Source organism: Fulmarus glacialis, unplaced genomic scaffold (genome assembly GCF_000690835.1).
Source record: "Fulmarus glacialis isolate BGI_N327 unplaced genomic scaffold, ASM69083v1 scaffold42874, whole genome shotgun sequence".
Taxonomy (NCBI): Eukaryota; Metazoa; Chordata; class Aves; order Procellariiformes; family Procellariidae; genus Fulmarus; species Fulmarus glacialis.
In genome coordinates, this window is record NW_009210680.1 from 67,919 (window position 1) to 82,262 (window position 14,344).

The 14,344-nt window shown below is 39.3% G+C and overlaps 1 protein-coding gene across 2 annotated transcripts in view; it reads left to right on the top strand.

The window, feature by feature from the left end:
• Positions 1-14,344, top strand: part of MEGF10 (multiple EGF-like-domains 10) — a 77,382-nt gene that overhangs the window by 43,382 nt on the left and 19,656 nt on the right. For both annotated transcript variants that reach the window (XM_009577242.1, XM_009577243.1), the window contains exons 11-12: positions 2,111-2,274; positions 5,456-5,558. In XM_009577242.1, the coding sequence (XP_009575537.1) occupies positions 2,111-2,274; positions 5,456-5,558 (267 nt within the window). The remainder of the gene's footprint in view (positions 1-2,110; positions 2,275-5,455; positions 5,559-14,344) is intronic.

The window sequence follows — 14,344 nt, forward strand, 5'->3', positions numbered from 1 at the left end:
TGTGGCTGGGTGAATTACTAGTTTTTACTCTGAGATGGGCCACCACTTGTCTCTTGTGGCAGCACTATGGTCTGCTAGAAGGACTAGTGGTATGCCATTTATTTGATGTCAGCCTTCCTAGTCAAAACACGTAGCCCTGTTTCCCCTCAGCCTGGGTGAGCACCCCCTCTGGCTGCCACCCTCACCCCTCTCAGCATCACAGAGGCACAGACTTCTTCCTGCCAGTTTAGCACTGACATTGATATCTACCGGCAATTTTTTCTATGTGAATACTCTTTTCCTCAGCAATTCTCTGGCAAAACCTTGCCTAATCCCCTTCCCTGTCATGCTTTCTACTGTTCCCTGCTTCCACGAGAAGCTTTCTGAATCTCCCAGTGTTAGTGCGAGTGGACTCGCGCTCCTCAACCCCTCTGCCTGGCTCTCTCCTCCCAAAAATAATTTTGATCATCAGCGTACCTCCACCAGAAACTGTATGTGCCTGCCCACCTCTCCATCTACCGGTAGCACATGCCTTTGGTGGGAACAAAGATATCTCAGAGATCCTCCAGCGCTGGTTCTGCAGAGATCTTTTCTCATATAAAGGTCTACAGGTCCACGTGGTATTCCTGTTCAACCCAAAATATGCTACTAAACTCCACTTAAAGTTCCATACTTGCAATACACCTGTTCTCTTTTCACTTCTGCTGTGAGGAAGGATTTACAGTCCAGCGTCCCTCAGCTGTGATGCTGGATTGCTGAGAAGAGAGGGGCAGGCTGTTGAATGCTCCCAGGCAGATCCCGTGCCCAGCCTACATTGTAGACCCCCCCATCTAAAAATGTTTTTCTAAAAATACGCAAAGATTGAGAGTGGGGGAGAATGTTAGAGTTACCTAGACAAATAGCCACTAAATTTGTCAGGGACTGATACAATTAAATCAGTCTTGTAGCAAATGTGGAGAGTTTCCAGCTTCTACTCTTGCTAGAGACAGTGGAGCTGATTTAGTCGGTTGAAGTAGCTAAGGAGCTGGGATGTGAGGAGAAAAACTATTCCTTGAGCCGTGCATAACCCTATCTTCTTGTGCATCGTGCAGTTTTAGTCATACTATGATGAAAAAGGACAGCAAATGGTGAAATTAAACTAAACCCAGATTCTTGTCATGTAAATGAAGGAAATTTAGAAATCCTGGAAAGACACTTAAAAGAAAGTGTCTCAGTTTTCTAGCTAGTATAATATAACATTTTTTCTTGAAATGACCCCTAAATTCGAAGTCATCAATCCAGGGCACGAGGCAGCTTCATTTCAATACATGTGTTTTGCATAGTCTATTGATTAGGTTCAGTGCGGAATTATTTTTCCCTTTGCCTACTGTAAACAAGGTACAAAATTAGAAACTTGGCTTGTGTCATTGCTGATGATAACGTATGACTGGCTCATGCCGTTTCTCTTGTATCCAATAGATGATCACATTTTAAAAAATCTATTTACATTTCTGTCTATCCAGTGCACAGTCTGTGAATCGTTTCTATCAGGCCTAATCAGTGGTGAATGCTGCATTTTAGAGCCATTTTCCATTACATTATTTTTTGTATTTGGAGAGAAGTACAGAAATAATCTAAAAGGTCTTCTATGTATCCTTGAAGAAACCCAATTTATGCACTACTTTTATGTTTTCTCTTTTTTGTGTCCAAGATTTCTGTTAAAACCATATTGCAGAACTGTCTGTATTGAACACTAGTGGAAGAATTATGAAAGCAGCAGCTTAAATCTAGGGAAAATATTGCTAATTTTTTTCAGCCTATGCCTCAAAACTTCCAGTATAATTTAGTGCTTCTCAGTGGAATTTCAAGGTGTCTCTGTTTTCCTTTCAGATCTCCCATGAATTGCTTTTGTATGTTGGCACCCATTTGCAAATGTGTGCTGTGCACAGATGTTACAAGGTGCCCTTGAGCACCTTTGTTGAAACCTGGACAAGTCCTCAGCTGAAACTGCTGATACTAGCCCTTAGTTAATGTTACCCCGGTATTGCGCATCTCCGAGAGATACCACCTGGTAGGGGAAGGGAGACATGTCCTCAGAGAGGAATGGGGGAAAACCTGATTAATTTGTCACTTTAATTCTTATTTTTGGCAGGTTGGCATGGTGTAGATTGCTCAATAAATTGTCCCAGCGGTACCTGGGGACTTGGCTGTAACTTAACTTGCCAGTGTCTTAATGGAGGGGCTTGCAATGCTCTGGATGGAACCTGTACCTGTGCTCCGGGCTGGAGAGGAGAAAAATGTGAATTTCCTTGCCAGGTAGTTTAATAATTTCACTGAATTTCGCACTGCAGGATAATACTGGGCAGGGGGACGCTCCTGTCATTCTTCTGACTTCACGGGGATAAGTCCCTAAGGAGCACTGCACCCCGTCGCCCATACACGACTGGGTTCAAGATCAGGGACACGCACCAACAATCCTTCTGAAAGAACTCTGCTGCGCAGCACACCAAAGCACATAAAGAATGACTACACAAAATTAAGATGCACAGATGAACACTTTTTCTGCTTTCACACTTTAAAGTTGGACCTCAAACTTTTCATCAGCTGCTTTAGAATTTGTTGGAAAACACAGAACCAAAGTTTTCCCTTTCCTTTTCATCAAATGCTATCCAAACTGCTTCTGTTAAACTACTTGAAGAAAAAATGATGAGAGAAAAAATGTACCAAAAATATATTGCACATTAAGCAACATAATTTTAATTAAATTAGCTTGTATCTGTGGTGCAGTGTGAATGAAGGACTTTCACTCCTTCTCAATCAGACATGAGAAGGCGCTCTTACTACCCAGTCCTATGACAGGTCTTTGCCTTTCTGCTGGGGGTTCTGACTTCTGCTATCTCCCAGATTTTGAGAACTGCAAAATTAGAAATCATTGTGTTGACAAAGGCACGCTCCTCATCAGTTCTGTTCCACCTTGTAATCTGTAGTTTGGGAAAACCGTAAAAATACATAATTTCAAAATTTTAAAAATGGTAAAATTCAAAACTGATTTGTTTTATTATGTAACTGTTTGATTTCAATTACATTTCATACACAAAACTTGAAATATTTTATGAAAAAAGGGGTTTTCCAGAGTCCATCTTTTCCAATGATGGACTTCAATTTTCCAGGAAATTTTTAACAAACTTCATTTTTTTGATAAACTTCTCTCTGCTCTCCTTTTTCTCTCCACCGTCTTTTCTTCGCTTCTGCAATACTATCTGCATAGCAGGTTGTTGGTTTAATATGATTGTAAAGGAATCACCTGAACTGAACATAAACCTTGTAAATTCCCCTCCCATAACACATTCAAGCTTCTGTCAGTTTGGACTAGCTCTGCTGAGCAGTAATGTGATAGGAGTAGCTGAACTACAACATAAGACTGGAAACCACACCATCGTTTTGAATGAAAATTTGTTCTGTTGAACTGCTCTCAGAATACTCAGAAGTGATTTTTGGGGGATTGTTTTTAGTTTTAAGATGACGTATAGCATACACTGATATAGTGAGTAAAGTGGCAAATTCTAAAATATTCTGGAAAGCTGATCAGAGTACATCTGTGCACGTTTATACAGTGTTTCCAACAATACATCTCCATCAGAAGACTAATTTTTCATTTTTCTAACGCAGCTTTGTTTATCGCTTAGTGTCTGGTTCTGAAGGATGATGAGATCTCCCAAGCTCCATTAGCTCTTCCAAAACTGACTTATTAAAAAAGATAGGTATTGTTTCATGGCATTTGCTTCACCGTTCCAAATTTAGCGAAATAATGTTTAAAAAGCATTTCTATATCAGGTAATTTAGCATGCCCATGCTCATTGTCTTGCTCTTTCTCTCTCTCTCTATCTCTGTGTCAAATGATGTCCATAAGCATTTACATATTTCAAATGCATATTCTGCCTCAAAATTCCAGAGCAGGAGAATAAGCAGAAAACTAATTCAAAGGTGTCCAGTGTTGTCTGAATTTTTTTCTTGTTTGAGCAGAGAGTTTATTTAAATCAATGTATTTCAATTTGTTTCAATAACTTCAGAAACTTAGTATCACTGCCCAGATTGTTACTCAAGATTTGAGTGAAGTTTGGACTTCAGTCCAAATACATAGCAGACTAAAAATACCACTTTTCTACAACATGTTTGAGGATTTCCTTTCTGTCCAAATCTGATTATATGCAAAGGAAATGCTTAATCTTTTCTTTTTCTCTATATAAAAATGTATTGTTGAAATGAGCAAAAGGCTCTTTATACTCAAATAATGTAAGATTTTGTTCTACTTTAGACTTGAAAGACTGGGAATTGAATAGCTAAATCCTGTGGAACTTGGTAGAAGTGTAGGCATGAACATCAAAAAACAGCAGATGAATTTTCATATAGGTTTTATTTGAATTTTTAATGTGACTGAGACCAATTTTTAGCCTCGAATTTAAATGGTTGGGTTTTAAACCTAACATGTTTTTTCCTTTTTTGCCTTTGCTGTGGGTAACCCCAGATGTATTACCTTAAATTATACTGGCTTTTTTCCGTGATTTTAATTTGGTTTTGACACTTTTTCTGTAACATCAATTTACTGTTGTACTTTTCCTTGTTTTGAGAATGCAATTGTAAAGGTTTTGCTGTTTTCAATTTCCCAGATTGATTTTGTATTACTCCCAAAATGTATGTGCCACTTTCTACAGAAGAAGCAAAAAGGCAAATTCAAATGTTTAGATGTAGTTCCATGAAAATCGGCTGTGCTTTTCTGGCGCAGCTGAATACACCAAGAGGGGTGTTCAGCTTGTAACCTTAATCTCTCTTGTTGGTTCAAAAAATGTTGCATAGCCAAAAAAGAATTGTTTTGTGTACTGTCTCATAGCCAAAGAAGTTCTCTTCTTAACATAGTATATGCTATAGTGCAGAGAGGAGGATTTTTGATCAGAAGAAAGTGATACAGTTTGCATTGTTTATGCAATAAACTTCACACGGAAGATATATTTTAATCTAATGTTTTACTACTCTTTTTTAGAAATTGTGGCTTTATGTTGTATCCTTTTTGACCAATTCATGGAGAGCTCAGGGTCTAAGGCAGAAATAAGACTGAGTTGCTTTCCCATCAAGGGACCCCCAGGTCCTGGAGTAGGAACTCAGCTGTAAGGGAAATTAGAGGGGCAGCACAAGAAAGCTTTCATTGCGGCCTCCGATAGCGTAGGTTACTGTGTTCTGAATCACCGTCTCCAGGTCCATTAGCCTGGGACTTTTCAAGAGAATGTAACTAATTCTGTATCTTCCCCTCTTAAATGAAAGAATGAAAATGTAGGATGCGAAAATGTTCCAAAAGCCAGAAGCGTTTTATATTAAGAAAGCGGATTACGGATTTAGGAGAGATCTGTGGTTGCTTTTTGAGGCAGGACTGACCAGAACTTGTTCTCCTCTAACTCCCAGTTGTCGTCATCTCTGGTTTGTTTTTTTTTTCCTGTTGCCACAGGATGGCACATATGGTATGGATTGTGCTGAACGCTGTGACTGCAGCCATGCGGACGGTTGTCATCCCACCACGGGTTATTGTCGCTGTCTACCGGGATGGTCAGGTACAAAAGAGACCGTCACGAAGGACAATGAGAGTTTCCACTACGGTGGGACTTGGCCTTGTCTCTCAGTTTTGTGGGTGGAGGAGTATGTGGGGTTGGAAGGAGAAAAGAGCCAGTTCTGTGGCTGCTGTGTCCCTTCTGTGATTCACAGGCGTGGAAACTTTGTCGAGTGTGGGATCTGCAGAAAACTGGGAATAGAAGGGGAAATCTTAAAACTTGGGTGCCTCCACAGTACGATTCCTTAAGAAAGTGGTGAATAACTGTAAATATTCGAAGTTGTGCTTGGCAGCTTTGGTAGGTAAAGCATCACATCCAGGAACTCAGAAAGCTTTGCTCAGGCAGCCAGAAAGAGGATAAATTGTGCAGAAGCTATGCTGCCATTTGAGTTTCTCAAACTTTTGAAAAAATTAAGTTTCTCTGCACGTATTTTGTTCTGTATGAAAATTGTTGCACTTTTTTCACAAAGTTTCTCCAGCATTTTCATTGTGGTTTTAAGAACTGAATTCATCAAAATTTGTGTTTGACACTGTTGTTGTACTCTCTTGTTTGTGCAAAGCAAGATTTTTTGAAAACATGATGAAACTATGCAGAAGGGCAAGCTATCGTGAAATGTTACTTTTATCTCTAGGAGGTATTTTAGTTCTCACATAGATTTCTAGGCTCTAAGTGTTGGGAAGACTATTCCATCTTCAATAAGGATTAATTGACCCTGTAAGTTTGCCCCTCTCAGAGTGTTCTGGACTTTGTGTCTCGCTGTGATATTGTAGTGTTGCAAAGGTCACATTTCGTGTCACCTGTCTGTATGGACTCCTTCTATTTAATTATGAGAAGTCAGTATGAAAAACACACCTTAAACAAACAAAGCATGTTTCTGCTGTGAAAAGAAAGGAGGGTTTTTTGTGATTTCAGATGTAACCTAGTATTATTTATTATCAACTCACTCATTTATAAGTTAATATTTTTCCTAACTGACTTGCAGGTTCATGATACAATTGTTTTCTTTTTTCCTCTGGTGCTTCCAGACATAGCAGATGGAGGTGAGCAGACAATCTGCAGCAAGTCATTTATTTGACAAGTTCAGCAAATCGTTGTGCTCACAAAAGTTTGTGTAGAACTTATGACTTCCTCAGATGCGGTCTTTACTGAGTTTTTTCCCAAACTTTGATTTTTATACGCTTTTTTTTTCTAGCTCTGTAGATGGATCACAGGCATTTTGTTCAAAGTACATAATACTCTGTGTCTGCAGTTCAGGTTGATTAGTGGTAGTTGATTACAGCTTAACTGGTGTTTTTTGTACCTTCTGTTCAGATGAACATGACTTTTATGATTTTTGGGGGGTAGGAAGTGGAAATCTGTAGGGGATACAGACATGGGCAGGAAGGGCTCCTGCTTTGCTTCGGAAGACCAAAGCCATTTTTTATTCGTGCAATTTGTCTGTATATTAAGCTTCTGCCAAGTTCTTTGAGAAGGCCTGTCTCACTGTTGGGTCCCCCCGTTGTCGCCCTTTTCACTGTGAAAGAGAGAGGCTTCCAGAGCCAGCACTCACCGAACTCAGCCAGGAGTTTGTTGGGTTTATTCTCTTCCCACAAGCTGCAGTGTGACTTACCGTCAGCCACTCAGATACCTCTGGGAAATGACTACCACAAGAGTGCAAAAATAATAAAAGTTCTTTGAGTGAATTGTGAAAAAAAACCTATTAGCATTATGCCATCTATTACTGTTTTGTGAGACACTACTTTGTGTTTGTGTTTATTTTGTTATGATGTTAATGGCCTTTGATGACTGTTCCTACTTTCAGGTAGTTTCAGGTAATTGTGTGTGTGTGTTTGTTTGGATATGCTTTCTCAAACTTATGTTTGGATCTGCTCAAAATACGATTTCTTAAATTAATAAATGTATTAAGCAAAGAATACCCACATTAAAAACATGTGAACAGTGGCTGATCTTGAGCAACCATGGTGTAGGCAGTTAGAGCTGTTCATGAGTTCCAGATGTACTGCTCAACATACATCTTGTGAGTTTTCTAGAACTGAGACAAATCAGCAGAGACCAAAAGTGTGTTAATGAATGAAGCCAGATTAAAATAGGTAGTTTTGAAAGGCCACACTAAAAATCTAGCAACTTTTTATAACAGGTTATAAAAATTGCCTAGGCAGTGTAATATAACTAACCTGGGATGTGACAAAGGCTTCAAGCATAGCACAAACCTTGACTGTGCTTGAACTCGGGTATTGAAAAGGAGACAATATGTTTGCCTTTAGTGAAATCTCATTTCGTCTTCATATTTAGAAAGGAAAAAGATTTCACTAGAACGAGACTTCATGCGTGATCATAGATAAAATTGAGTATCCGTCCCTGGATGATGTCATCACAACAGCGTGTGTAACAGGCTAGTTTCAACATGTTGGTGATGTCTAGACACGCAGTATGACATAAACGGCATAGTTTGCTTTATACTCAGTGTCTAGAAAAATCCTCCTCCCACACTTCACATGTCAGAGCAATACACATGCAGAATCTGGCCTTTGTGTAGATACTTATATTTAGAATGATTAAAAAAAGGAGAGAATACTTTAGGAACAGGTTCTCAAATAGCTGTACTGTAATGTTACATTGCAGAGATAGCATTAGATTGTAGGATTAAGAAGGGAGGTTGTATACATATCTGTATGCATAATAGGTGGAGAAGCAGATTTTGTGAAAATACAGGAAGGTACTAAAATGCAACAAATTATGTTAGAATAGCTTAGATTTTTTTCTGTTAGATTTTTTAAAGTAACCGTCAGATTTACTAGTTTTTGGTGGTTAGTATTACCTACCAAAAAAACCAAAGAGGGGGAGAAACTGACTTTCGATCCGTCTAATGCTTATCTAACCCAGATGAAGGATATAGTTGTTTAAAAACCATTGGGATGGTAGTGTTAAAAAATAAATACATTTGAAGAAGCTTAAAAATGTGAACTTGTGAATCTTTTTTCTTTTTCAGCAAGAATAAATTGATGAATCCAAGGAAAAATTCCCCAAATGTTTTGATGCCACCAAAATCATATAAAGTTTCCGAAAAGATATTTTAAATGTAGCATTTTTCTCAGCCCTGTGAACAGAGCAGTTGTCTAATGTTTTCCCCAGGGAATTTAATCAGAGGGAATAGTTTATATAACTTTGCAGAAATAAATGAAGGGTGGAAGATTTTTCCCTTGGTGGATGACACAGTTGTACCATAACGCTGGGGAACAGGACACGGGCTGCACGGGGAGGGGGGGTCACTGGCCTGGCACGGAGCATGCTCGCTCCCTCGGGGAGTGAGGGAGCTCCCAGCTGCTGGCGTGGGCACAAGTGCTATTGCCGTGTACCAAAGGGCAGCCTAGCTAACATGCTACCCTTTGCTTTAGTCTCAAGGTACAGCTGCAGCTGAGCCTTGGGTCAACGATATGATGCTGTATGGTTTGGGTTTTTTTAAGTTGTTTTTTCTTTATTTTTGAACATGCCCAATGTATTATCTTTTGCTTCTTAGGTCCTAGTTATGAATGAAAGTGTAAGTTCAGTTATCAACTATTGCATTGTCATGAGCTGTTATAAAACTGAAGAAATAATTTAAATTGGTTTTAATTAGGTTCTGTTTTAATTTAGGGGTTCTGTTTTTAATTTAGGTTCTGTTGCCTAGGGCGATGCTTAGATTTTTCATCCTAAACAAAAGTGACTTCATTTACAGGACTCCTGTTAGAAATCCTACCCTCTCTGTAGTTTACACCAAGTGTTCCCTATACAGCAGCTTAATTGTGCTGAGAAAAGCAGGAGTTAAGGGTGATGTTTTTTTCCTGGCAGTCTGACCATTCCATCATGTTCCAGGAGCCACATGACAGGATGGCACAAATGAGAAACACCCGCCCACGCAGAGGATGATGTCTGCCCCAAACACTCTCGTCCCTTGACATTTTCACTGTATCTTATAAATAACTTCTCTTCATTTGGAGGGAACGCAATAGCTAAACAGTGGATAGGGGTAAGAACCATTAAAATAGAAAGCCCAGGAAAGATGCAGAAAATCTACTCCCCCAATAGGTAATGATAATTAATTCTCCTAATAATTTATACCGTAATTTAAGTTCACTTCCATTAGCCATCTCTACCGCTTCTCTCAATGACCACAATCCAGCAAGCACCACGTTAACTGTTAATTTCATCCCTTAATCTTATCTGTTCTGCAAGCAGCTGTCAAAATACAATTTTTCCAAATTGCCTAAAAGATTAGAGAATTCATATTCTTGCAAACTGAGATTTCGCATTAAAGCATTGTAAAAAGGGCAAAGGTTTTTCTCCAGACAGTTTGATTATTACTCTATTACAGTAACGTGGGTGTTACTGATAACGTATTACTGTTGTGCTTTCTTGGGTGCAGTTCTGCTGGACCTTTCTGTTTGTGAAGAAATGTCATGTCATACTGATACAACATTTGTTATTTTTAAAATCAATTTAAAGGTTATGCGGTGCCAGGGATTGTGAAATACCACTAGTCTGCTATCTGTACCAAAACAATAGCACGGGTTTATGGAAAAGACAGATGCAGTAATATCAGCCTGCATCTTCGCAGCATGCACAGTATTCATCCATATGCTACAGCAGATAGGGCGTTGGTGACTTTTTGCTGTGCCGAACACCTGCTGACGCTAGTCAGATTGCCCATCACCAGATGTGTTGTTTTGGTGAGGAAGTGCTGTGTTTTTCCACGTGCTCCTGACATTATTTCTAAGAGGCACATTTGTTGCTGGATTATAACAGGGAGGACTGTCATCTGACACCCGCCCCACTGATGCAAATAACCAGGTCCCCTGGGAAGCACAAACTAGAACTCTCCCTTGCTCCTTAGCTTTTAACGTGTACGCGTTTTTTCCCCCTCTTACACAGAAGAAAAAAGATGTAAAAGAGTACTGTCATGGGTCTCCCTCACCTTAAGACTGAGAAATGAGCTGCTGCTGGAATGGTGCGCGTGGTGCCGCTGCCTCGGTGCACTCAAGCCGAGAACCTCTTGCAAGAACATGGGTTTCCCTCCACCTTGGCCGATTTCCCCTGGGCTCCTGAAGCACGAGGTCCCATTGTGACAAATATTCAGTGTGCCACAAAATGAAATCACATGTGGGCACTGTGGCATGATAAACGGCGTATTTACTTTCCAAACTTAGGGAGACGAATTACTTAATAAGAGGGTTGGCCTACCCTGCATCTGGACTTCACCGTGTTTGTATCTCTATTGCCTATGCGTTGTGGTGGGTCTTTATGTGGAAAAAATACCACTCTTTTAGAAGAAGAACTTTAAATCAGTAGATTAAGTAAATTTATCTTCTACCTATCAAGAAGGTAAGAAGAGGAGAAGTAGTACATTTTCTTGTGGCTACCTAAAATGTGGCAGATGAAAAGAAGAGCACCACTGGAGTGGATGACAGTATGTAGCAACAGTATGGCCTTCAGAAAGATATCAGGGATATCTCAAAAGTGATTCTTCCACTAAAATTTGCAGATACTGATGTTTGCCTTCAGACTCTGATACAGCGCTGTTTTTTTGACAAGCTTTTGTAGCTGGCTTCCTACCAAAACTCGCAGGCACAAACTCTCCTGCTGCCGCAGTGAAGAAGCAGCAGTCTGGACTTCCAGAGAAAAATCTTTGATCCTTTCACTAGCTCCTTAATTTGAGACACTTTTATTTAGTCTGCTGGCTATCTTCAGCTGGGGAGCAAGGTACTTCTCTGCCCTTAAAGACAGTGAGGGTACTTCTAAATAGTGCCTATGAAGTTTTTCGCCACTTCCCTGTGCTGTTTCTCCCCTTTATTTGGGCTGCTCATCCGTCATTTGACAGAGAAGTAGGGAAGCAATTCTCACCATCAGAAGTCTTGGCTTCCTTAAACAGAAGTGGTCTGGTGTTTGTTTCTCTCAAATATGAAGGGTGAGATCTTGGACCATAGTGGAAATGTATCATTAGCTTTAATGACACCAAGATATCCCCAAGTTTTGAGGGCTTGATCCTTCTCTTCTTTAGGCTGTTGTATATCCAATTTAGTTCTGACGTATGGGAAGTACACCAATATACAAACAGGTTTTAATTCTGAGAGGCTATACTGGAAAATTCCATGTGTTGTGAAGATAAATTGTATAGCAAATACACGTTCTTTATGAAAAAAATAATTCTTTTTAAAGTTTGGATAACTTTTTATCAGACTAATGGAAACATAATAAGCTGGAAGATAGCACTTAGTCCCCTATTAACTTTGCCTGGGAAGATAGTACGAAATAATTGGTAGATTTTTTTCCCCTTTGAGTGCTACAACAAATTAGCTCTCCGTTGATCTGATTTGGATGGATCATTGAGTCTCAACTTAAAAATATAGCATAGGGAGTATGTAAACACTCAGCTGGCATGGGCAGAAACGCTGGTATCCCTAAAGAATTATCTACTTCATTCATGCAATTACGAATGCTGGGAGAATGCTGATTTAGATGTGAGGCCCCCAGCATAAAGCACTGGACATTAAATGCATGAGCGTTTCTTCAGAGCAGCTTAGCTGAAGTTTATCATGACCATTCAGCTATTGCCTAGCAACTTGTAAAGGCCATCAAAGAACTCTTTGTCCGTAGCCCTGGCAAAAACATTTCCTTGCAGATATCCTTATCAGTATCAAAATCAACATGAAAACTTATCAAAAACAATTTTATTGCATAAGAGATTAATACTCGCTTGAAATTGTGGCAATCATAAGCCAGTACACTGTTGATACCCGTGTTGTAAAAGCTGAGTCTAATCTTGCTTTGTAAGTTCTAGTAAAAATGTTTCTTTTTCCTCACTAATTTCTAGGTTTTATATAAAAGCATAGCTTTCTCTGTTGAAATTTCATATAAAGCAAAGTCTGGAAAATTCTTTTTTTTATTATTTTTTAATCCTTTTAATATTTCTAACCTATTCTTTCTCAAAAATACACATACTTGATTTTTACAGCTATAAGATGTGAAAGTCAGTTTCTCATTTTTAAGTACCTTGCGAACTTATCTAAATACAGTGAATGAGTGAGATTTAAAACTATTTTTAGAAGTGGAGATGCAATAGATCACTAAATGAGTTAGTATTTCTGCTTTGCTACATTTATTCTTGACACACACAGAGGAGTGAAATTGATTTTGCTTATGATCAATAGTGAACATAATAAAATTCCTTTTATAGTGAAACAGAAGTAATATTCAGCACTCTTTCAGTATGTTATATTGTCATAATTATTATTCGGTGATATTTAGGATACACTGTTTCTTTGCTAAGTAGACGGATACCATGCTCCACCTGACTACCTTGTCGTAAGGGGTGAAAGTGGGAAAGAAAAGGTCATTTTTTCAGTTTCCCTAATGGATCGTTTTCCCTGATGTATACTGGAGGAACTTCTTCCTTTTTCATTTTTAATGGTAGTTGTTGGCACTTTTAAGTATCGTGGCTCTGTGCAACATGGGGCCCATTGTCTTTTCTATCCCAGTGTGCCCAGTATCACCCTTTGACATCATGCTGTCATAAAGCATCCTCTGTGCACAGATCGAGACGATATAATTGAGCCTGGTGTTATTGTATGTCACTGGTCTACATAATCTCAGATAATGCACTATGGTAACTCTTGGCAACTGCTGACTTGTTAATAGTGACCATTGTGTACTGAAGACCACTGAAACCCATTAAGACTCCGTGAAAAATGTCTTTTCTCTAGCAGGGTTCACTGAGTGAAGCTATGTATGATATGAGAAATAACACTCACGTGAACAGAATGCCAGGCTCAATTCTGAAATCCTCTGCATGTGTCTGCTTCTGCTTTCACAGACTTACAAGCCTGAGTTCTCAGATTGTGAACCTCAGGCAGAGCAACCTTACGCATCTGAAATAAGCAGTCTTGTTTCTAAAAAAACACTGTGCTCTCATCCTGCTCATGTGCGTCAGCATCTCTCAAAATCAACCCACTTTCTTTTACCTATTTATCCACAAATAGAGAGTTAATGAAAAAGTTGACCCACGCTGCTGAGAAGCAAGTCTATATTGCCTCTCAGATGATAGAACGACATTGCCTATGCAGGCAAAAATGAAAATGTAATGATATAAGAAGCCTTTCATTTTTTGACAATAAATTTGTTTTAGGTCAATGTTAACGAATGATCATTGTACAATTAGGGCTTTTAGGTGGCCTGTGTACTGTCTGCTGCTGGCTAGCATCTGGATTCTAAAAGGCAAGTGTTTTCTTTCTTGCTGGCATTAGTTGGTGCAATCTGTTGAACCACATATTTGATTATTCAGTCTGTTGATTGTCTTGCAGAGAAACAAACAATTGGAGAGTCTGGAGTGTCACCTTTCCTCTAATGTGAGAGTTAGTCTTCGGATATAGGCAGCTTTACAAGGCACCTGCTGTGGGGGTTGAGGAATCACCTCTGAGTCTGGTCTATCAGTAAACAGTGTAATCATTTTTCAGTATTGTTACGAACAGTAGGTTTTGCTCTTCAAAGTTAAAAGATGTTTTTCTTGTTACATGTGAAACTGTTTTGCTTTTTTAGGACTCTGGCAGCCAGTGAACCTGTGGCATATTTTGCTGGAAATACTTACAAAGCAAGACATGCTTGTGGTTGGATTCAGTCCACTTTTCCCTTAGCGAAGGGCTTCATTCAGTAGAGGCACTACAATAATACTTAATTGTTGATGCAAAGTACTGTAGACACAATACGGTCTGAGTTCCACAGTGGTGCCTGCTGGCATTTAACATGCAGCGTGCTTTTTA